Consider the following 26,192-nt stretch of genomic DNA (forward strand, 5'->3'; position numbering starts at 1 on the left):
CCAGTCATAATGTAAAGTAAAATTGGAGGTGGGGGAGCACAACTCTCCTTCCAATGTGTCAAACTTTTGTAGTCGTCCAATAAAGCCTTTAGCTATTAAAAACTAAAATAGATTTCTAGCAATTGCTAGCATCTGATAAGAAATCTGTAAAACTAGAAGTAATCTTTAACAAGTGCTCTTAATACCACCTGCCATTACGGAAAAGCCTGCAGTGGGAAGTGGATGCCTCAAGGCAGTGAACCTTATTAAATATAAACCAGCGATTAACCTGGAATGTACATCCATGGGACTGGATAGAAAATGAGGCAGCAAGCATTAAACACGGTGGAAATAAATGTAACAAACAACATTAACATTTAAAAGGGACAGTTTATTGTACCCGACATCTCCACAGAACAAAAATCCATATTAAAGTACTCTGAGCACTTTCTTTTATGAAGCATGCATATTAAACCACTTACCTGGCATAGAAGCTGCAGCTCTGCAGTACTACTTGTTCAGCATGGTCCAAAAATTCTTGCCACTGATTGGCTGCTTGAAGCAGCCACTGGTAGGAAAGCATTCCCATTGAAATCAATGAGAGTGCTTTCCTCACATGGGGATTTGAATAGACTCCCCCTGCAGTGTTTGACAAGCCAGTGCTGGAGCTGACTAGTGGCAAGTATATGACGTGCGAGGAGACGTTTCCTCAGCCAAACACCTGTCCTGCACAGAACATAGCTGTGGGGTGGAGGAAGGATTCTGCAGAATAACCCCACACATTTGCAAAAGAGATGCAATGGAAATTTAAAAGAACCTCTCTGCTATTATATGCAATAAAGTATGATGTCTGGGGTGTCCCTCTCCTGCGGCACACACTGCATAAATTACACGTTCCCATTAAACATACTATACAATATGGCCAAAATCCAGGAGTTTCATTACATGTGAATATAGACAGGAAGAGACGCGAGTATATTTTTTGGCTCTCATCTCTTGGTTTCATTACCAAGGAACCATGTTTAAGCATATTAAAAAGAGGCAGAGCCTAAATATAATATAAAATATATATAAATCCCTACAGGATTTACCTTCACAATTTCTGATGCATATAGTTTCTACTTAAAATAAAGGGGAAAAAAATCTATACAAAAAGTAAATTGTATAGGGAAAAGCCACATATGTCCACTATCAAAAAAAAAAAAGGGATATGTTCGTAGTACTTCACACAGTTGACTCAAGATGGCACTATTTGTGTGGCTGCTCTAATATTCACTCAATGGTTTACATACCTCAATTTGTCTCAAGTATTATAGCCACATCCACACAAAGCGACATAGTATTTGGAAGAACACCATACTTTATTTACACAAGTTAATCTTCGAACACATCTTCTGCTGTTTCTGTAAACTATGGGGTCTATTCACAAAAGGTCCAACAACCCCAGTGTGCAAATACCCCTGTATAATGTATAGATAAATAAGTGAGATCTCAGTCTTCTTACACGTGAATTATACATTATACAGGACCAGCTCAGCCCTTACTGCTGGAGAAACCTGGCAATGTTGGTCCTTTATAATGAATAGTGAAGTAGGGCAGTTGAAACCACAACTCTTGTCCACCCCACCTTTGCTGAACACACCTTATTATTGTAGATTAGGGTTATAGAGCCCTGAAATACTAATTTCCATCCCATAGAACAGAGAAACATAAGGGGAAGTATACACAGAGATTTGGATCACACACTATGCTAATGTTCAGCTGTACATGGCAAGATTTAAATTATAAGCTTGTGAATACCACATGAAACACGCAGAACGCGACTTAAAGTGACAAATAAAGGTTACATTAAAAGAAACCACAAACAGACTGGTGGTTATATATAAATAATGCCAAAACAACAATGACTTATGTTGGTGGAATAATATTAGTGCGATGTTACCAAATCAGTATACATGGCTATACTTGCCTGCAAATGTGTTCGCTTGGTTTAGTAGATCAGGACACGCATGCATGTCTGCAAAAGCCCGGATCCCTAAACAGTTGCTCGGGTGGAGCTGAGATTCCAAGAATTCACAGCAAGTCTTCTTCACATCTTGGAGCTGAAGAAGGCCAGCTGCTGGCAGAAGGACCTACAATGAACATGAAGAGCTTTGATGATACTGTTTTGGTTATACACAAATGACATACATAACATTCAACCATAGTAAGTGTTTACAGAAAGTCTCTGTCCATATTATATGGATATTAGTTTAATATATATATATATATATATATATATATATATATATATATATACATACACACACACACACACACACACACACACACACACATATACATACATACATACACCGGTATAGATAGAGAGATGATAGAGAGAGATAGAGACACACACACAGTTTGCCTCTCTGGAGCTATAGATTTCAGCTATCATACAGGATAAGTTTAGATTTCATAAACTACACTCTCAGCATTCATACTTCACCAAGCAAAATGTAATTTACAAAATGGTTTGAGAGAGTTTAGTGGATTATTGCGATTTTATTTAGCACCTATCCTCTCTCACATTTCTTCCATTTCCATTTGTAAGGGCTATAATGCGGGAACCAAGATTTTTTCCGGTTTGACACCACTTTCATGACACCCGTATGTACGTATAGTATGCAGTGAGTCAGAAGGAACGTACAAGTTTCGGACCTAAGTTTAAAGAGAAACACCCAACGGATCAAAACTTTCACAGCAAACCAAACCAGATCCCCTACTATGTCTGCCAACCTCACAAATGGCTGCTATTTGCATATTATACAATGTTAAAGGACATGCAGAGAGGAGATGATGAAATAGAAGATAAGATCGAGTTCAAAGCACCAATAACCAAAAGGATTATACGGCTGTTCATCGCAATCTTACGTCATTTGTTTAGACAAACCCCTGTGCACGCTGGTATAATATAGTGATTTGGTGGCCGAAATTAATCTGACTTTACACAAAGCATCCAAAAAAAAAATGAAATTACAAGGCGATTTAAAGCTATTTACAATAAAAATACAGACTACCAATCATATAGGTACAATTATTAATCTAGCGACTGGCAAGCATTTAGTTTTCTAGGTGTCAGATATGAGTTAGCCATAACCCCTCAACTACTATAATTCCTTCTGACAAAAGGATTGTCCATGTCCAGCACCAGCTGTATTAATGTTACTAATCCTTCTGACATAAACGAATGCACCATTCTCTGTCATTGGTAATTTTATCAACTGTAGAATACTGTGACTAATATGAAGAGTCCAATGTTCCCTAACTATGTATTCACAAAGCTGCATAATCATGCCAGCTCTGAAAAGTTTAGAGCCAAACCCAAAAGGCTTAGTTTAACACCTGCTATAAACCGTATTTTGCTCGAACATAAGATGAGGCAAACGCAAATATTCAAGGTTGTCTTATAATCCAACCTCAAAAAGAGGTCTGACTATAAGTCTGAGATCCAGATTTCCCCCCCAGCACTGCAGGGGACCTGGATCCTCCTCTCTGGCAGTCGGTTGACATCTGCGCTATGTGCGTAGACAACCTCCGCCTCTGCCCATCATAACCTTCTAGTGCTCAGTAATAGAAGCCCTGGTGGAAGTGCCGGGTAGCAGCAGAGGTTGTCTACGCACATCGCATAGGAGGTATAAGGCATATCCTGGGGGGCAAGCCCGGGGTCAGATGTGCATAACTGGGGGATAGGTTGGCAAATAAAAGGAAATAAAAATAAATGCATTTTTCTCAATCATAGTTTTGATTAAATATGAAAAAATATTTACATGTAAATATTTACTGGTAAAACTTTTTTCTTATAGGGTAGTCTTATATTCAGGCTTCTCCCCCCCAAAATTCAAGTTTTTATAAACAGGGACGTCGATCATCGAGCAAACACACACACAAACAGAGAGAAACAGACAGGTCTGGAGTGCTCCTTTAAAGACAGTGTACAACCTCAGAAATCCTGGCGCTGTACAGCTGACGTGGTGTTGACGGTATAAAAAGTAGTACTGAATACTTCTAGCATAAAGCATTCACATAAAAGCTATACTTAATAGCCAGGCATAAAACTTAATTTCAGCTGCTGGCATTGTTTACCCTGAGTCACTTTTCAACTGCAAATAAAAACCTTTGTGGGTGAATGACATTTCATAGGCTAAAAATACGCTCGGTACTTAAATGCTTACACATTCTGAAGTAGAAAAGAAGCAAAAAAAAAAAAAATTAAAAAAATCTACTGAAAAATACATTATAACAATTAAAAGACAATCATCGTAGTCCCGTGAGTATTATTATGAGAGCTTGGCAACCCCTAGAAATATCTGTCAGCACAAATTGTAAATATTTCACACAGACCTGAAATGAAAGAAAACAAAATATCCTCAATAGCGCTGTGCAACCCAAACACTCAAAACACACGTGCTGCTGTAGAAATATGGCAGGCTTTGACATTCACAGTTCAGATATGAACCATTTGCCCATTCTAGTCTGACCATTTGTTCCTGCCACAAAAAAAACTCAAGTCTTCAACGGACATTAATGCACTTTAATATCAGGATAGCTGAGAAGTCCCTTTAAATTACCATGGTGTTCCCCCTCTTTGCTTGCTAATGTATATGACTGTGCTCTACAGAATGGTCTAAATAAACCCCCATGGTGTTCACCAAGCCACCTCTACAGCGGCCTGGTGTTTGGCAAACTCATCTCACGCACCAGAAATAGCTGGGGGTGGAAGAAGGGACAAAAGCGTAAAGGGGGGTTGCACAGAATACCTCAAGCAAGGGACAAAACGGACATTTAAAGGAATGTCTCAGCTATCATATGCATTAAAAGTGATTATGTACCATATGATGGATAGAGTATCCATTTAACTGAAAAGTGTTTTACAGCAAGTATCATAACTTTGGTAAAGGATGACCCCAGACACCTACAGTCCAACTCTGTAAGGATCTATACAAAACCATGGAATAATGCCGTGTAAGGTTAGTACCTGAACATTTTCTTCTGTGACTTTTATTTCTGCCGTGTAAACGTAGTCAACAAGCATCTTCAGGGTCCACCCATCCACCTCCTTAATTCGGACTCTTTTAGCTCGGCTCTCACTCATCTCGCCTACAGCAACAGCAAAGAGTAAACAGTGGAAATTAAACACTGGCAGCTCAGTACTCGCACAGAGCTTCCTTCAGCTGGCAAAAAGAAAAACGAAACGGTTTATTGTATTATGCAGTCAACGCTAGTCCCGACACCCATTCTCTTATTTCACATATTTCCCTTCAGCTTCTGCCTGCTGGGCAATTCCTTATTGAGATACATTAGACGTAGCGTTGCATAGCTGGTAAATATCAAATACAACCTTGTATCGACAGCAACAAATTAACAGATATAGGAAAGGCTGAACTTGATGGACGCATGTCTTTTTTCAGCCTATGTAACTATGTAACCTATTTCAGAAACAAGTCAAACATAAATCCATTTTAAGACATTTAAGGAATTTGCATATAAATAAAAGCAAGTGTTTAATAATATAATAAACAAGGCCACCATAAACACCTTTGGACAGGGACAATAGTGGCCATTAGCAGACATTTTCCATGCTGATTTATCAAAAAATTATTGCATATACAAAAAAACCTCTGTGCAGTATACCAAAGGTGCATTATTTTGACCCTTTGGGGGGGGGGGGCGTGAACAGCAAGACAAGTGGGTCTAACCACTAAAATCTTACAATCTTTATCTTATCCAATAATCACAAATCAATGACACTAAATACATATAATTGTTTACACTAGATTTGCCTTTTATACGGTACGCGGGCTAAGGCGGCTAGTCACCATAGTAGTACATCATACAGGTTACAGAAGAAGAAATACTAGTGCTACGCAGCGACCCGACATTATCCACCGATAAACACACAGTGAAGAACGGCACATTCGGAGGAGGACAATTTCCCTTAAATAAAAAGGCAAGGCACGCGGACAATCTGCGCAATAATAGTTTTTCAATGAATGTTGCTAGGAGACAAAATGTCTGTAAAAGAAAAAACAGAAATAACCCTCCAAATTCCTGATACTTTTTCATGTCGCCCCACTTTACAATGGATTTGGTCATATCCAGTTGAGGCTGAAAGTTTACATTCACCTTTGTTAAAGACAGTCAAAGTCAAGTTTTCACAACTGCACACATTTCGTGTAACCATACATTTTGTTTGGTAAGTCAGTTAAGGCACCTACTCTGCTTGGACGTAAAATAAATCAATCACAGACAGAATTCTTTCACCTTTGACTATATCAGAATCCCAGCGGGCCAAAAGTTTACGTTTACTTTGTTAGTATTTGGTGGCATTGCCTTTTAATTGCTTAACTTCTATCAAATGCTGGGGGTAGACCTTCCACAAGCTTCTCACAATACGTAGCTGGAATTTTTGCCCATTCCTCCTGACAGAACTGATGTAACCGAGTCAGGTTTGGGGGCCTCGTTGCTCGGACACAGTTTAGTCCACAAGTTCTCTGTGATTTAAGTCAGGGCTTTGTAATGGCCACTCCGGGTCCTGCAACTTTCAGCAGCCACCAAACCTCTCCCAGAAACGGCATCATGCAGTGTCAGCGGGGGGAGGATGATTGCCGTTGCAGGACCCAGTTTGACATGGAGTCTCTGGATGAAGGGCCACTTCCCTGGGTGTCCTTCCTCTTTCGCCAGGCAGGGGAGAGGTGTTTGGCCATGCGACTCCCTTTCCATTTGCTCTTTGCCCCAATTTGCTGACAGATAACATTTGCACAACATTTTTTTTTTTTTTTTTTATTTAGAAGTTTGTCTGATATATCCAGAAGCCAGATCTCTTTGTACATGCTCATACACCAAACACAGTCTAGTGCGTAATGTTAGATGAGAAAGGCCATAAACATAAAAAAAAAACATCTACAAACAAAATACATAGTTAAACTGGTGGTAGTGAAATTGCTAGAAATTCCATGACTTGCCTAATGTTTGAGGGGTCCTACAAACACGGGGCCAGGAAGGGGCACATGTAATCTCTTATTATTCAAAGGCTGCGTTGACGCCCCTGTGCACAGAGAACGTTGAGACCAGGGGATGGTGGGAGACCATATTTGTAGCCCTTAAACTCCTAAATTGCCATTAGCACCAGACGGCAAAGAGATTATGGATAAAATGTACTAAAATAAATGTTTGATCTATACAGAATGTATAATTTTGAATAAAGCATAAACATGAAATTATGCATCGTATACAGTGGTCCTTTGGCAATATCATTTGCATAAATACAGCAAACAAAAACCGGCATTCTATAGGGAAGACATCATTAGAGCAAACCTGCCTAAGTCCAGTGTTTGCTCTCTGTCTATACCTAATTATATAAACCGTAATTAAATTACAGTCTGTGTCTAAATCCGACTTTACAATAAGAACTCAAATACCTTCCTGTGAAGGAGAGTAAAAGTTAATTTGAGCAGCTAATTCCAGGACACAACTATATCAATGTGTATTTGAACTGAATATCACTTTGGAAATCTTCCATTACAACTTTTAAATTCCATTCTTTCCTGCAACAAAAACTCCAGTGACATGCATTACCCTGCGGGAAACACTCGCATAATAAACAATATTGTTTTTGTTGGGGACCATCAAGAAAATAAAATTATGTGAATAAATTCTTTCATGAAATACGAAGCAGAAATATATAAAATAAATAAAGCATTAGGCCAGAGATGATGATGATAAAAAAAAAAATAGAAAGCCATTGATGTGTTCTATTGAATACCCTCCTTGAATATTAGGCTAATGGCCATAATTAGTCATTTTAGGTTTTCACTTGTCTGTGAGAAGGTGCTGGCTTTTCTTGGCGTCACTCCACACCTTCTGCTGCGTTTTAGGTAAACAGGAGTGCATTGGGTGTGCCCTAATCCCGAGATCCGATTCACTCTCTGTCCCTTGTTATTTTGTTACAACGACAAATCCTGCAAAAGTGTTAAAATGGTAAAATGACAGCAGCCAGTGATATGTTTTAAGGGCTTCTGCTCCAATACTGAAAAAGAGCAACATCTCCCAAAACATTTACAAATCCAAAGTGTACCTCCTGTTTAATTATGTGTTCACTGCACAATGGAGGGAGTAGAAACATGGGCTCCTCCAGTCTATGTCTCTAGGACCTGCACCCTTGTGCCACGGTATCCATTCCTCTGCGCTGCAGCACAAAGAAGCAAATCACAAAGATCAAAGACAAGGACCAAGTTTGCCACCTCTCAAAGGTCGCGGGCCTTCATTTTGGCTTCAGCGAGGGTTAAAGTTGCATCCAGCAAAGGCCTTGGCATGAGAAATTTGAAAAGAGAACCAAGTGTCTGCAGAGGTGGCATGTGAACAACCAATCGTAACTGTTAGACACCTGCACGTTTTACCTGGACCGGGAAGGATTAAGGACGGGACCCTCGTGGAACGTGTAACCGGTAGAAGTTTCCTCGAAGAACATGTAACTGGTGGAAAGCTAAAAGCCGATTGTCCAATTCACCGCAAAGGAAAAGCAGTGCTCGTAGAACTTGAGGCAAAGCATGCCTGAGGCTTAGTGCAGCAGAGAGGCACAAGCTTAAAGATCAATCAGGCAGCCCTGGAGTTCTGTAAACAGCGCAAGACTTTCTGTCCTCAGACGATAGATTATTTTTTTTTAGATTTGCTCACAAAGACCAGGAAAATCCTACAGTCTGCAGGCCAGACATCACAGTGCATGCACTTCCTGAAGACCATTCAGCCTGGCACCGAGAATACATATGGACTCCTAAGAAATTAACCTATAAATACCCTCTTGGCCGTTGCTGCAGAAAGAGTTCCTCTTCAGGTATTCTAAATAGTTTAGTGCAAACTGCACTGCAACACCAAGACGAGAAAGCCACTTAAATTCTACAGATAAGGTGTTTTCATCTGCATCATTCGTCATGCATACAGTCTTATATAATTTTGATATACTATATACATTGTAGGGGACAGCTCACGCATGGGGCGGCAATGACGGTTTCACACAGGTTTCCAACGTAAAAGCGCGTTTATTTAGATGTTGTAGTCACAGAGCACCTTGTAAACAAAACAAACTATAAGCCTGTCCGGCTCTAACTAAACAGCAGGATACCTCTCTAGCAGCCTAAGGTCTGACGCAAAGCAAAGTAACCAGTTTTGTATGGGGTAAAGCTTCATACCTGGTGAGCTGCAGCGCTGGCTGTAGCTGCTCCTTCATTCAGTTTCTCCCTTCACCTGCAAACTTAACAGCCCTCTCTTTTAAGGCTTCCTCCCCAGTAACGAGCTTAGGAAGCCTCACCTGAGAGCACCTGGGTTTGCTACCATGCCTGGCAGAGGTAACCAGGTGAGATATATATACCATCAACCACGCTCCCATACACTTTACCACATATCCCCCCCGTCGACTCCAGACCAGAGGTCTGGACAGCGTCAGCAACCATACAGTACACCCTGGACAACGCATCCGCATTCCCATGTAACTTCCCTGGTCTATGCTCCACTGTAAATCTAAAATTTTGCAAGGAGAGAAACCATCTGGTCACTCTTGCATTCCTCTCCTTATTCTGTTTCATCCATGCCAGAGGAGCATGGTCAGTCACCAACACGAATTCCCTGCCCAGGAGATAATATCTCAGGGACTCCAACGCCCACTTGATGGCGAGACACTCCCTTTCCACTATGGCATAATTTTCCTCGGCTGGGGTCAGTTTCCTACTCAAGTACAGCACTGGGTGTTCTTCCCCATTAACCACTTGTGACAAAACTGCCCCCAAACCTCTAGCAGACGCGTCTGTCTGAACCAGAAATGGTTTCCTAAAATCAGGGGAAACGAGCACTGGCTGGTCACACAGGACAGACTTCAGACTCTGAAAAGCCCTTTCTGCCTCGGGGTTCCACTTTACCATCACTGACTTACCACCCTTTGTTAAGTCTGTCAATGGTGTGGCCATGGAGGCAAAATTGGGCACGAACCGACGGTAGTACCCGGTTATGCCAAGGAAAGCCCTCACTTGTTTCTTTGTTACTGGCCTAGGCCAGTTCTGTATCGCCTCAATCTTATTGATCTGGGGTTTAACCAGACCCCTACCAATGATATAACCCAGGTATCTTGCTTCCTCCAGACCCACTGCACATTTTTCAGGGTTTATGGTTAGGCCTGCATCACTAATGGATTCTAACACGCCCTGTACCTTACCGAGGTGACTTTTCCAGTCAGACGAAAAAATTACCACATCGTCCAGGTAAGCAGCGGCATAATCACGATGTGGTCTCAAAATCAGATCCATCAGCCTCTGAAAGGTAGCAGGGGCCCCATGTAACCCAAATGGCATCACAACATACTGGAACAGGCCCTCTGGAGTGGAAAAGGCAGTCTTCTCTTTAGCCTCCTCAGTTAACGGTATCTGCCAATAGCCCTTTGTAAGGTCAAGTGTTGTAATGTACCTTGCCTTCCCAAGCCTCTCAACCAGTTCATCCACTCGGGGCATGGGGTACGCATCAAACTTTGAGACCTCATTTAATCTCCTGAAGTCATTACAGAACCTCCACGTCCCGTTGGGCTTTGGGATTAGCACTATGGGGCTTGACCACTCACTAGTAGATTCCTCAATAACACCTAATTCAAGCATGCGCCTGACCTCCGTGGATACCGCCTCTCTACGGGCTTCTGGTATCCTGTATGGCTTCAGGTTCACTTTACTGTGAGGCTCAGTTTTAATATGGTGTTTTATGAGGTGGGTACGGCCAGGTAGGTCCGAAAACTTTCGTCTGTTTTCCTGCAGGAACTCCCTCACCTCCTGCTTCTGGGGCACTGACAGTGCCTCTCCTATTGTTACTGGGGGAACTGGTTGCCCCACTTCTTTGACCCCTGCCTGGGTCGCCCCCAAAGACTCCCGCTCTTTCCACGGCTTGATCAGGTTTACGTGGTAAACCTGGAAGGGTTTTCTCCTGCCCGGTTGATGGACCTTGTAGTTCACCTCACTCATCTTCTCTACAACCTCATAGGGACCCTGCCACTTGGCTAAAAACTTACTTTCAACGGTGGGCACTAAAACCAGGACCCTGTCCCCAGGATTAAAGGCCCTCAACCTGGCAGATCTGTTATAAATTCTGCTCTGGGCCTCCTGCGCTCTTTGCAGATGCGTTTTAACTATAGGCATCACCGTCGCTATTCGCTCCTGCATCTGAGCCACATGTTCAATAACACTCTTATATGGGGTGGCCTCGGCCTCCCAAGTTTCTTTGGCAATATCTAACAAACCCCGTGGATGTCGGCCATACACTAACTCAAAGGGGGAAAACCCTGTAGACGCTTGGGGCACCTCCCGGATAGAGAACATGAGGTAGGGTAATAGACAGTCCCAATCCCGACCATCCCTTTCTACCACCTTTTTTAGCATATGCTTTAGGGTTTTGTTAAACCTCTCCACTAACCCGTCTGTTTGAGGGTGGTACACTGAGGTACGGAGGTGAGTGATTTTAAACAACTTACACAGGTCTTTCATGACCCGTGACATAAAGGGCGTACCCTGGTCAGTAAGAATTTCTTTAGGGATCCCCGTGCGAGAGAACATGTAAAACAACTCCCTAGCAATATTTTTGGAGGCCATGTTTCTTAAGGGTACCGCCTCTGGGTACCGGGTAGCATAATCCAAGACAACCAAAATGTATTGGTGTCCCCTAGCAGATTTGACAATGGGCCCTACCAAATCCATGGCAACTCTCTCAAATGGTACTTCAATGATGGGAAGTGGCACCAAGGGGCTACGGAAGTGTGGTGTTGGGGCACTCTTCTGGCATGTGGGGCATGACTCACAATACCTTTTTACTTCTTCATATACCCCAGGCCAATAAAACCTTTGGAGGACCCTCTCTTGTGTTTTATTAGTCCCCAAGTGCCCCCCAAACACATGGTTATGGGCTATGTCCAGCACCAGGTGTCGGTATGGTTTTGGCACCAGAAGCTGTTCCACAATTTCCTTGTTAACTTTGGTGACCCGGTACACTAGATCCCCATTCATGGCAAAATGCGGAAATTTCTGGTCAGCTTCGGGTTCCTGTGGTACCCCATTTACTACCGTGACATTTGCCCGTGCAGTTCCCAGAGTGGGGTCTCTCACTTGCTCGGTCCCGAAGTTACCCCGAGACATTTCTAAATCTAAGACCTGTTGGCCGGGTAGGGAAGTTTCTTCTTCTTCCTCCCCAGCTAACACCTGCAAGGGGAAAGAATCTTCACTATACATTTCAGGTGGGCCTAGATCCTTTTCATCATGCCCCTTACTGGTATCATTGTTCCCAATGGCCGTCTCACCTGACCCATTATTTACAGGGAGGGTTACAGACTCTGCCGGAGTTTGTTCCCCAGCTGCAGAAACGTTCCCCCTTCTCCACAACTCCCAGAACAAGGGGAAATCGCGGCCTAAAATAACCGCATGCATAAGTCTTTTTACAACTCCGACTTCGTAGGTCACAGTTCCAGATGGGGTCACCAACTTAATGGGGGCCACAGGGTAAGCTACAATATCCCCGTGGATGCATAGCACTCTTATGTGCTTGTTCGGCACGTAGTCCATAGTCACAAGGCCAGCCCGAACCAAAGTCACCAGGCTACCCGAGTCCAAAAGTGCCTTCACGGAGCAGTCACCTATCTTCACCATACAAAAATGCGGCTCAGTCTCTGATTCTGGAATGGCTGCACAAACAGGTTCTGCAAACAGGGACTGACGCCGACTAGCGTCACACACCATGGGCTCTGAGTTAAGAGGGCAATAGGCGGCTATGTGTCCCCACTCATGGCACCTCCAGCACTGGGGGGTCCCTGGCCTCCTTAGTAGGGAGCCCTTTCTAGGATTGTGGGGTCCCAGGGGTTCAGGATCAGTCTTTTGCCCTTGCCCAAACTCTAGATCCCTGCTCTCTCTCACATTTTTCCATACACCTCCAGCTGGAACTCTCTTACCCAAAGATGTCGCGGGTCTGACAGTCTTGGAAGGTGTTGGTGCCGCAGGGACCTCACGGAGGAAGTCCTCGGTTGCTATGAACCTTTCCACCATGTTGACAAGCTGCTCAGCAGTTCTGGGGTCTCCATGCCCAACCCACCGTTGTAGCTCCGCCGGGAGGGCGCGGAGGTAGTGGTCCACTACCACCTTTTCCACAATCTGGGCTGGTGTAGTGGATTCTGGTTCCAGCCACTTGCGTACAAGATGAATCAGATCATACATCTGGGACCTGGCAGGCTTGTCCATGGTGTATTTCCAACAGTGGACTCTCTTGGCCCGAACAGCGGGCGTAACACCCAGGCGAGCAAGGATCTCCATTTTTAGTTTTGTAAAGTCCCGGACATCCTGCTCCCCGAGGTCATAGTAGGCCTTTTGCGGTTCACCAGTCAGGAAGGGTGCAATCACTTCTGCCCACTCTGCAACTGGCAGTCTCTCTCTCTCCGCCACTCTCTCAAATACGGTGAGGTATGCCTCAACGTCGTCGTCGGGTGTCATTTTTTGTAAGCCCCGCTGAACGGCCCTCCTCACGTTAACAGTCTCAAGGGGGCTTGCCTCCACTTGTTGGGACTGAGCCACAACAGTCTCTCTGAGCGCAGCAATCTGCTCCATTAACAGGCGATTCGTTTCCTGTTGTTGGGCCATAGTCTGCTGTTGCGCATGTTGCTGGGCGTGAAAAGCCTCTGCATGAAACTTCCGTTGCTGTTCCAAGGCCTGCTCATGTCTCAGGTTAGCCTGTATCAGCTGCTTTATCACTTCCTCCATTGTGCCGGATGGGCCTTACAGTGCTGCAGCCTTCACTCAGGACATATGCTTCCGGCCCTTTAAATGTCCACAAAATTCAGATGCTGTGTTTTGTCCTGCCGTTGCTCCTAGCACCACTGTGCCCGCATTCTCCACCAATTGTAGGGGACAGCTCACGCATGGGGCGGCAATGACGGTTTCACACAGGTTTCCAACGTAAAAGCGCGTTTATTTAGATGTTGTAGTCACAGAGCACCTTGTAAACAAAACAAACTATAAGCCTGTCCGGCTCTAACTAAACAGCAGGATACCTCTCTAGCAGCCTAAGGTCTGACGCAAAGCAAAGTAACCAGTTTTGTATGGGGTAAAGCTTCATACCTGGTGAGCTGCAGCGCTGGCTGTAGCTGCTCCTTCATTCAGTTTCTCCCTTCACCTGCAAACTTAACAGCCCTCTCTTTTAAGGCTTCCTCCCCAGTAACGAGCTTAGGAAGCCTCACCTGAGAGCACCTGGGTTTGCTACCATGCCTGGCAGAGGTAACCAGGTGAGATATATATACCATCAACCACGCTCCCATACACTTTACCACAACATATTTAATATACACCCAAATGTATTTAGTAGACTAGGAAACATAATTGCATATATAATACAAAAAAAAGTTTCAACACTTAGCATCAGTATATACTAGAACAAAAGAGGCTTAAACCCATAGGTGTACGAGGACACTCAAATGACAGGATCTGGATTTTCATGCTAATCTAATGAATATTGTCCTAGCCGACAGCAGCCGGCCACGTGAAGCTAGCTTGGCTTCTCTCGAATAGCGAGCACCACACCCAGTCTTGTTCAAATACAGGAAATATTGTTCTTTTTTCCAGTCGGGGGGAAAAAAACCCAGACACAACACTTTCTGTTTACGTGGTAGAAATATATTCCGGTATTATTTACTTTTCCATCAAACTGAGAATTTAAATAGTTTCAAACAGCAACAGAAAAAAAGTTAGATGTAGCACTTGTTCAGCAGGACATCAGTAACATCATCAGTTGCACCCAGCCAAATAGCACGTACCTGTAAACATAGCATGGAAGTAGGGGCTGCAGGCTGCAAGCACGACCTTGTGAGCGGCGATCTCCACATCTTCAGCCACTATTGTCACATCACACAGCAGGTTCTGACTGGGAACACAATGAACACACATAATGGGTATACACATAGTGCCTGTAGAGCACTTAATTTATACAGCGTTCAGGAGACTGACAGATCAGACTATGGGTTACCTGTGAAGAATCCGGACGAATAAAAACAAAAAAAAAAGTAATGTACATAAAATATACAGTATCTCACAAAAGTGAGTACACCCCTCACATTTTTGTAAATATTCTATTATATCTTTCCATGTGACAACATAGCCATTAATGTCTAACACCTTGGCAACAAAAGTGAGTACACCCCTAAGTGGAAATGTCCAAATTGGGCCCAAAGTGTCAATATTTTGTGTGACCACCATTATTTTCCAGCACTGCCTTAACCCTCTTGGGCATGGAGTTCACCAGAGCTTCACAGGCTGCCACTGGAGTCCTCTTCCACTCCTCCATGACGACATCACGGAGCTGGTGGATGTTAGAGACCTTGTGCTCCCCCACCTTCCGTTTGAGAATGCTCCACAGATGCTCAATAGGGTTTAGGTCTGGAGACATGCTTGGCCAGTCCATCACCTTTACCCTCAGCTTCTTTAGCAAGGCATCTTAGAGGTGTGTTTGGGGACGTTATGTTGGAATACTGCCCTGCGGCCCAGTCTCCGAAGGGAGGGGATCATGATCTGCATCAGTATGTCACAGTACATGCTGGCATTCATGGTTCCCTCAATGAACTGTAGCTGCCCAGTACCGGCAGCACTCATGCAGGCCCAGACCGTGACTTCACACCAGCATGCTTGACTGTAGGCAAGGCACGCTTGTCTTTGTACTCCTCACCTGGTTGCCGCCACACACGCTTGACACCATCTGAACCAAATAAAGTTATCTTGGTCTCATCGGACCACAGGACATGGTTCCAGTAATCCATGTCCTTAGTCTGCTTGTCTTCAGCAAACTGAGGGCTTTCTTGCGCATCATCTTTAAAAGAGGCTTCCTTCTGGTACGACAGCCATGCCGACCAATTTAATGCAGTGTGCGGTGTATGGTCTGAGCACCGACAGGCTGACTCCCCACCACTTCAACCTCTGCAGCAATGCTGGCAGCACTCATACATCTATTTCCCAAAGACAACATCTGGATATGACGCTAAGCACGTGCACTCAACTTCTTTAGTGGACCATGGCGAGGCCTGTTCTCAGTGGAACCTGTCCTGTGAAACCGCTGTATGGTCTTGCCCACCGTGCTGCAGCTCAGTTTCAGGGTCTTGGCAATCTTCTTACAGTCTAGGCCATCTTTATATAGAGCAAGAATTCTTTTTTTTCAGATCCTCAGAGTTCTTTGCCATGTTGAACTTCCAGTGACCAGTATGAAAGTGCGTGAGAGCGATAACACCAAATTTCACACACCTGCTCCCCATTCACACTTGGGACCTTCTAACACTAATGAGTCGCATGACACCAGGGAAGGGAAATGGCTAATTGGGCCCAATTTGGACATTTCCACTTAGGGGTGTACTCACTTTTGTTGCCAAGGTTTAGACATTAATGGCTGTGTGTTGAGTAATTTTGATGGGGGCAGCAAATGTATACAGGCTGTACACTCACTACTTTACATTGTAGCAGAGTGTCATTTCTTCAGTGTTGTCACATGAAAAGATAATATTTACAAAAATGCGAGGGGTGTACTCTCTTTTGTGAGATACTGTAGGTCAAAAACATACGTGGACACGCACGTTAATAAATCTCTCTCTTCAAAAGAAAATTTTTTTCCTATGAAGAATTTCACATTATAGGAGGCAATGGAACGTAAATCACATTATTTGGGTGTAGTAGGAGAGCTACCAATTTTGTGAAACATACATTACAATAAACGATGGCGTTAGTCACGCACAAGGCATGTGACACGCAGCAGCTTTCACATCGTTAACCCATTGTATCTCCGACATTGTTCACTCACTGCACTGGAAGATGAGAGATTCTGAAATCTTTCAAGGATTAACCTGCCAATGATTGGATTACCAGCCATGATGTTCACTTAACGGTTATTTAAACCTCAAATATTGCCACTGAGTTTTTAAAGATAAGGAACAGGTCTGAAAAAAAAGGTATACACTACTGTAACAGCCCATGTCTGAAAACTCATATCCGAACTAGGCATTCTGCATTATATATACATTAATTCACACACACATTATTTTGGATTTAGAGATGTTCCCATCCGTAACCCCACCTGTTTGGATTTTATTTTTATTCCGGTAATACAGGGAATTACTACCGCAGTAGTGCAGTTACTCTGCATGTAGATGTTCCAACGTTTCCCATGAACAATGGTGAAGGCTATCCAACCGTGGACAGACTTGCTTATGTCAGTACATTAATTGTGGCAGTAATTTTTTGGGCACACTAAATACACCATGACCTTCTCTCCAGGAAAGTACGGGAACATTCATACTGAAGGGATTAGTTCTATTTTATCAATGTCACACAGTAATTTACCGAGATTAATTCACGCAGTGACTAAAGAATAGAGTTTGAATCAAAATCTTTGGGCCCCCTTTTTTGCCATCTATGGGATCAGCTATTTTTCATCTAAATACAGAGTCACCAAGAGGACATGGTGTCATACACATACCGTGGAAGGTGCGTTTCATGCGAGCACTCTAGCTACACTCAAGTATTTCAACTTTATCTTAAGAGTTAGGGAGTTGCTAAAAAAATTCGTCATAAATCACTGCACCATTACATCAACAAAGAAGAGTTAGTACTTTGACAAACAGTCGGAACGGATAGGTTACAGAGAAAATTGAGACGAAGAACATTTTGGAAAAACTATAGGCTGGTAGCTGCACATCTATGTTTCTTATTAAAAAATTAAATAAATTGCACATTGGAAATAATATTTATTGTCCTATTTTGACATTCTGGAAATCTTTGAAAACAGATTTGCATTTCCCAGAATTCATCTGTCCAGCCCTTAAAGAGTGGCTGCTAACATACAAGTGTTTTTAACACACGGAGGTTTAGATGGAAAGTTTAACCTGCCCAAAGGTCCAGCAATCTTTATTCTCGGCTAACATCTTGGTTTAGTTTATTTCCGGCAGCAGGTTGGCTTTAATGATTGTTAGACATATTATTACATTGAGGCAACAGTTGTTCGTTTCTCTGGGCACATGCTTGATGGTAAATTATTAACAAAAAAACCCTTTCTTCTGACAACTATAAAGGAGCATAACTTTTTCAGGAAATTATTTTTTTAGGATATTAAGCAACGATCTCGCTATGTGTTCTACTTTATCGACCAAATCTGGCAACTTAAGTAGTTTTAAGTTAACATGTCCAATGTCATATTGTTAGATGGGCCACTGTGATCTGACTCATCTATGACATTAAACCAAGCAACTTGAAGACAGGGACCCAAACAAGTCAGCTCCTGAAGCAAGATACATGATAACCACCGCCCTCACCCCTAACTGTCTGATGCAGGCAGGGTCCAGATACTACTGCCTCAATCTGGGGGTAGAAACAGAGGAATGTGTAAGCAGATGATAGTTTGGGCTCATTGGATAAGGCATTGCGGTCACATCATCCTTGACCATCGGTTGATACGGTAACTTTTCAAACTTCAGTCTAGTCACAGTTTATATTTAACCCAGCTTGGAACTTTTTCAGCTTTGGAATATTTTTTATATTTATTTATTGAGTAGTCACCTAGTTTACCACACTGTAAAGCAACCCAACATAAATATGAATACCTAGCAAGCACATCAAAGACTTTCTTGAAGATCCACACAATTAAAAAAAAAATATATATATATATATATATCACCTTCGTAATTCATTCATAACCTTGAACGCTTTTCTGGTGTGTCGTGGATTCACTGTGACAGGACAGAACTTTTCAGTATTATCTTTTACATCCACAGGTTTTGGAATGCTTGGCTTAGCGCTTCTGTGAAGGAAACACAAGTATAGAACATTACATAAGCTAAATGAAAACGGTAAAAATTCACAAACAGGCGTATGCATTTGGATTTGAACGATTTGAATTGACTAAAATTTGTACGAATCTCAGAAAACACAACAAAGACCAAGCAAAGATTGGAATTGTTTGAAACCTGGTCTTCTGGTGAGTTTCCCGCAAAAGGGAAGAGGCTGTCCCCAAAGCTCTGCCATTTTGTGGAAGTTCACCGGGAGGCCAGAATAGTGAAGACAGATTTGTTGAGAAAGAGAAGCGTTTCTGCACCTCTCTTTCTTTACAAATCTGTCTGCATTATTCTGGCCTCTATGCACACTTCCGCAAAAGGGGGGAAGCCATGGGGACAGCCTTTCCTCCATTTCGTCAACTGAAGAGGCTCACCAGCAGGCCAGGATCAGAAGCGGACAAGGAACAGCTGCCAAAGAAGGAAAAACAAGAAGATGCAAGAGAAGGTAGGAGCAATGAGAAAGTAGGGAGACATTCAGAGAATGCAAATGAGTGTAAGAACATGAATGAGTATGACAAAGTGAGCGTGACTGCGTGAGCGAGAGCATGAGCGAGTGAATGAGAGTGAGTGACAAAAAATTCTGTTTCTGTAAAACGTAAAAACCCTCTGAATTTTGTCTGAACCAAAGGGGCAGAAAATGATACATGGACATATGGACCAAAACCAAAAAAGAAAAATTAATCCAAATAGCTTTTGGTCCATTTGCACAAGGTTACAATTTAATTTGACCAGGGACACCTGCCTTAGTATCGCAAATGAAGTTCACTTACAGTCTGTCTGATCATACGACACTTGCTCCTTGAGTTTAAGATCATACCGTGTTTCAAGCTCTATTGTTTTAGTATTTGACTTTGCAGCTAAATTTATTGTGGTGCTTGGTTAGCAAAAAACATCAATTTTTCATATTCATTCTTAAAAGGGCTTCTATTGGGGCAATGGGGGAGTAAGTGCTGCAGAGTAAAATGCTTTGAACCTTGATATGCGGTATGGGGATTAAACCCTTTGATAAGACAGCTGAGTGATTATAAATAACATAGAACGTGCATCTGGATCATACTATCTTTACACCAATAAGGTGATAAAACACTTGACTAATTAACACCATACGTCTATAAAAAGGGGTGAGAATACGAAAGTACTAGTTTTAGAGATTATATATATATATATATATATATATATATATATATATATATATATATATATATATATATATATATATATATATATATATATATACACACAACAATTAAGTCATACATATTAATGGGAACAGTATAGACACTGGCCCGCTGACAAACAGAATTAATGTTTATGAGTCTGTGGGGAAATGGGTAGGCATGCCAAACTCAGGGAAAATATCTAATTATTATACGGGGGGGGGGGTATTTGACCAAAAGTCTAGTTAATATTTCCAACACAAAAAATTGTAATATTATTATGTATAAAAATATGAGATTTTTAATTTTCTCATAACTTTTCTCTTTTTGTCTAAATTTGAGGGGGGAAAACCCCTGCCATTTTTTTATAACATGTTATAATTATTAAACGCCATTTTTTTGATCAGACACAACACTTTAACACCACATTTGCCCCTTCTGTCTCCATCAATTAAACATCACAAAACGCAAGTCGCTGGAGATTCCCAAAAATGGTTATCAATGTATTTCAACGACACTTACCAGGATATAAACTACCCCCTTCAGACATGAACCTTCATACACCTCAATACGAGGAGGAAAAAAGTTGCAACGAACACCCCCTCTTAAAAAGGACATGGATAATTTTATCCTGCATAAAATATGGGTCAAATCGGACTTTGCGAATCAGAAATTAACCCGTTAATCCACATTTTGCCATCATTTCTACACCCCTGCCAACGCACAGGAGATTATGCTGTCTGCAGGCCGATGAAGTGTAACTGGCGGCATTACAAGAAAATATATCATGATATAAACGTTTATTACCTTGCCAAAAGCTTATTGAAAGTACTCGTATAACAGTCATAGTACAAATGAAACAGCACATGATCCGTGCCGATTAATCTCTGCCGAGCTGGTATTCCTCTGGCTGTAGTTTTTGGAAATGTTAACTAAGCAAATGACTTGGAAACAGATGTTTAAAGCCACTTTCCGTTATACCAAGTTACTCCAATCCATGTTCACAGGTACATTGCAATCCGCCTAAACCCGAACTGTTTGTTCACAACACATTGGTATTCAGTACACTGTGCTCGTTAAGGAAAATTCCACCACGCAAAGCTAAAGCAAAGGCAGAGCATTCGTTAACAAGAGTCACTTTCCCTGAAGTACAGTTTTAATTATTTTTTACGCTTCATTAATTTAAAAGGAACATACACTATTCCCACAGCCTGCTCTTAAGGGAGCACACATTGCAAGAAGGGAGCTTGAGCTTGATTCACAAATATTCTCTGCAAGCCTCATCATACCACAACTTCAACTTATTTAAAATAAAAAAAAAAAAAAATTACTTAATATGCCAAACAGCGACGCTCCCCAGACAGTATCAGCAGCCTATTTTGCAGGGTCTGGATGAATATATATTCAATTATGTTAAGTTCTTCTATGCTTCCGACAAGCCTTGGAAGGGCAGTGGGCAGGAGAAGGGAAAGGGTTACAGGACACAAAACATTTTATTCTAGTTTTTCATCTTTTTGCTTTTTAAAAAAAAAAAACCAGCACAGGCTACAGATTGAATTTCTTCGCTAAGATTTCTGCTCTTCTTTCATATGCGGTGGAAATTATTTTTAAAGGCTGAAGAGCCAGTGGCTGTGGCCGTAGTCTTTACATTCGCCACAGTTTACTATGTAAGTGTATCTGGCTGCCTCTATACACCGTTATGATCATATAGCCCCAACCCACCGATGAAGGCTATGACGTAGCAGCACAAAGAACTAAACGTCCTGCCCCAAAAATCATTTGTGATTTTTCTCCTGTGAAAAACAGTAATGTTACTTCACTCAGTGCCCGCGCTGTTACATCCTTACCGAACGACACGGTAACCTCCTGTAACTACAGAGTTACCAAGAGTGCCAATATTCGTATTAGGCGTTAATAAACAGGATACGTTGAGAGGGTACAAAATATATTTCATTAACAATTATTATTATTTGCCATTAGTCACTACGCCATGTATTGGTCAGAGCATTATGCAGGGTGAAGAGCCGTCTGGCACCTACAGGGTGATCCGCTCACCATACCCCACAGCTTTTACCAACTTCTCTGAACCCCAAGCAAATCCTGATCATACGCCAAGCAATCCCTCTAACTAATCTGCACATCAGTAAGAGAGAACTTGTTTAATTAGTTCAGTATTCAGTAATAAAAAGTTACATACCTTTTTTTTCGCCACGTGTGGTGCAACAGCATTTTTACACAGCCAGAGTATCACAACGCGCCAAATGCCTATAAAGTTTACACACAATTTCTTCTTGCGCTTGGCTCAGGAAAGCACACAGACGACATTAAGTGCCCTTTGCCTTTAAAGAAGAAAGCGATTGTAGTTTTGAAGCTCAATTTCATGACATTGGTCCATTAAATGCTAGCAGAACTTCTCAGCATTGCTTGGCTGTGATTGGCTGCAATCTGTCCAATCAGCTGCAGATGCCTCAGGCAGCGAAATCGGGTCTGCGCACACCGCTGAACCTCGGCAAGGCGGCCCTAGCCTCCCACTAAACGGAGATTCTGTTTATGTTGTCCAGGGCAGAAAAATATATTTACATGGATAAACAGAAAAGAACCAATTAGCCCAGCTAATCTGTTCTTACGGAATCATTTTTAGTTATTCATTTTTTAGGGTAGCTTGATGTACATGTCAACATTTCTTTAAATGACTATACTGTGTGCCTGTACTAATTACACTGGTGGCCTATACCAGGTATCTACTACCACTATGTAGAAAAGGTTGATTGTTTTTCACATTAGCCCTCAGTCTTCTACCTTGTAACTTTAAATCATGCCCACCAGCTCTGGCACCCTTATCTTTATTACAAACGCTCCCCTCTTGGCCTTTCCTAATCCCTTCTTTTGGGGTAGATGTAGTTCGAAGTCTTTCCTCCTATGGTCACTGGGACCGGACTTTCTAAACGAGAAGTTTTCAGTGATTTAATAAGATCTTTTTCCTGGCTGCCTCTTCCTATACAGTCTGGCATCCTGCAGGCTTTTCCTGCTCACCTTTAACTCTTTAGAATAACTACCAAATCCCTTTCCCCCCGATGTAGTCTGCAGCAAAGTATCCTAATGCATTATTTTATACTCACCCGCATTATACTGTCCCAAATCCTTACATATTCCCTTAGCTTCCATTCCTGCTCCGGGAGTGTCAGCCTGTTACTGATCAACCTGTTCACCGGTCCATGTATTTGCACATTCTCCCTTGGTGGCTGGATTGCAACCCCTATCATCCTCAACTGGTCTCATAGGGACAGGCAGTGCTGGATGTTGCAATTCAATACCAGCTGAAAACACTGCAGCCTTGTTCTAGTGACTTCACTATAAACACTAGTTATACTAAAAGCCCCATTCTTATCCAGGAATGGATATTTTATCTGGATTTTGGGGTTACGGCACCTGTGTTAAGCAGGATTCCCCCGTTTTGATGACACACACACACACACACATACATATATAACGAGTCAGGCAAATGAGACAGAAATGAAAGAATCTCTGTAGTCCTACATTAAATATGTAGAGTATGAGGAGCCACAGCTACTCTGTTTCTGGGTTTTGCCCTGTTCTGCCCCGTCTTCTACCCACCCTGTGGGACTACAAAAGCTGCAATGACAAATTTTATTACAAAAAAAGGAACGCTCATGTTAAAAATGACTTTCATTCAAGCTAACCGTGGCAAAGTGGCGGTTAGCGTAAACACTGCTACTTACAATTACTTCTTAACCCCTTAAGGACAGAGGATGTAACACTACACCCGCAAAAGCGTAAAGCTGTGCATAATATTTTGTCCGCCGGTAAAGTAAAAGGTTGTAGCCAATTGTTGCCGGCACTGGCAGCAGGACCGCTGATGTTGGGCACCCAGCGAACCAGGCAGAACAGCAGCAACCAACATGAGCCACTTCAGTGCAACTGCATTCACACTGCCAACAACAATGTCTGTCAACACTGCCTTGGGCGGTAATCACTGTCTCTCTGCTTCACTGTGATTGTGAGGATAAGAGGGGCAAAGAACACTGCTGGGGTGGGTGGAAAATCTCTTTTGTACATCTGCCCCAGTAAAGGGTTAATTTGTTTAGTTTTTTGGGGTTTTGTTTTCAATAGTTAGCATTGAAGGGGGTTTATTAGACAACATTTCTTTGGGTAAAAATTTGCATGTCCAAAAATCATGACATACTATCGCATATGCGGTGTTTCAAAATCAGGACAAATTCCTTAAATATATTTATGTATTTCTTAACCTGCATTGGCACTGTGTGTATTTCTTTTTTTGGTAAAAAAACGAATTTGTTTTCTATTTCTTCTGATTTATTTTTTTTTTTTGTACTAAATGATGGTTTTCTGGAAAAAGAAAAAAGCCCCACTAGTCCTTAAAAAGCTCTGTGCTTAAACTAAATGAGAGAAAGGGCTTAAAAAAAAAAAAAATAATATATATATATATATATATAGGACTAAGGAGTTAATATACACCACCGAATACCATAACTTGTGGGGATCTAACACTTGCTGCAAAATCATGCTTTATCTATGTACATGCATGTAAAATCTAAATAAATAAATCACGTTCTACTGCTGCCAAACAACCTAATACTTAACCGAAAACAGCCTGCGTGTACCCTGGTGTTATCCAAGCGGAACGTTATCCACGTAGACAACGATTTAAAACCGTATAGGGTGTATATCACTTATTTTTATAACAGATATAAGACATATACCCAGGCTCTGGTGTCATGTGCGGAACTGTATTTGATAACATTTGAAAAACAAAAACCGTCAAAGTTAATTCTTCCGCCATAAAACACATTCAAAAACCCATGTATATGCAAAAAAAAAAAAGTAATCCTGGGATATTCCCATTCTATAAAGTAACAGCTCTGAAAAGTGGCAACAATATATATGTAACGTAAGATACATCCAAGGTTCCCTAGGTCAAAATGGCTTCATTTAACCCCCCCATTTTCTGCTATACCATTACACGACCTTCCAATTCTTATGTCCTACATTCAGATTAATCATTTATCACATAGGTGCAGGTACATGCATGAAAGAGATGGGAAAACCCTACTTCATTAGGGAAAGTGACATAAATTAAGCCATCTGAACGGCCAACAACCTCTACAGATCATCCTGATCCCATCAACTCATCCCCGTCCATGCAGTCCTCTCCTGTTTCATTTCCACCTAAACCACTCACTAGATTGTAAGCTCACAAACCCTCTTCTCTTACCAGTTTGTTATGGTGTGTAATTTTAATTTATTCCTCTGGTTGTAAAAGCGCTACTGAATCGCTGGCATTGTATAAAAACATAATGTAATACATAAAGGTTTGTCTCACTATTCTACTGTATGAGGGAACAGAACCTTCAGATCACTCTTAAAGACCCTGCTCAAGACTGAGATGTATAAGGGAATATCAGCACTTTTCTTTTTTGCTTTATGGCTGCTTCAAATACAGGCCCAGTGAACGGTATCCTGAAATGAGCGATTCCTGTGTTATCATGCAAACAACTCTAAATCCAAGCAACTTCACATAAAAGGCGGGGATTGCTGCAATACGCATTACATCCTTAAGTTTTGCACAACATTTTACCATAACCACCCAAAGGGGTTCAATTCACTAAAGGGAGAGTTTGTGGGAGACTTTTAGTTTAATCATCTCACTTCACCATTCATAACGATGAACCGACACTGGCAGGTTGCTCCAGCAAGTACTGAGCTGGTCCATGTATACATTATAATTGGACAGCCAAGCTCTTCCAGCAGCAGAAGCTCATTGGGGTTGGACCTTCATAACCATACATGTGAACTTTCAGAACGGCTCACTCCGAGACCTCCCCACAGAAAAGAAAAACGTATGTCTGATGGCGCTGCAATGTTTTAGTGTATCTAATAAAATTATACCAGCAACATTGATCTCTAAAGTGTACTTTGCGCATGTATGTGCATTTATATAAATGTATGGTGTTAGAGTGACTATGTATGTATGTAATTATGTATTAACTGTATTAGCTATCCTGGAAGGCCAGTCCGGCATTGCTCACAAGTCACAGCCGGCATCATCACAGCAGTTGTGACCTGGAGTATTTGCCCCCCAGAAAAATGGTCAGAAACAAAGAGTTCACTAT

The 26,192-nt window shown here is 42.0% G+C and overlaps 1 protein-coding gene across 1 annotated transcript in view; it reads right to left on the minus strand.

The window, feature by feature from the left end:
• KLHL2 (kelch like family member 2) overlaps positions 1–26,192 on the minus strand; it is a 44,304-nt gene that overhangs the window by 14,394 nt on the left and 3,718 nt on the right. Inside the window, exons 2-5 of the mRNA XM_053459999.1 lie at positions 18,727–18,849; positions 14,834–14,940; positions 4,997–5,118; positions 1,949–2,111 (exon numbers count right to left, since the gene is read on the minus strand). Coding sequence (XP_053315974.1) covers positions 1,949–2,111; positions 4,997–5,118; positions 14,834–14,940; positions 18,727–18,849 — 515 coding nt within the window. The remainder of the gene's footprint in view (positions 1–1,948; positions 2,112–4,996; positions 5,119–14,833; positions 14,941–18,726; positions 18,850–26,192) is intronic.

Source organism: Spea bombifrons, chromosome 1 (assembly GCF_027358695.1).
Source record: "Spea bombifrons isolate aSpeBom1 chromosome 1, aSpeBom1.2.pri, whole genome shotgun sequence".
NCBI lineage: Eukaryota > Metazoa > Chordata > Amphibia > Anura > Pelobatidae > Spea > Spea bombifrons.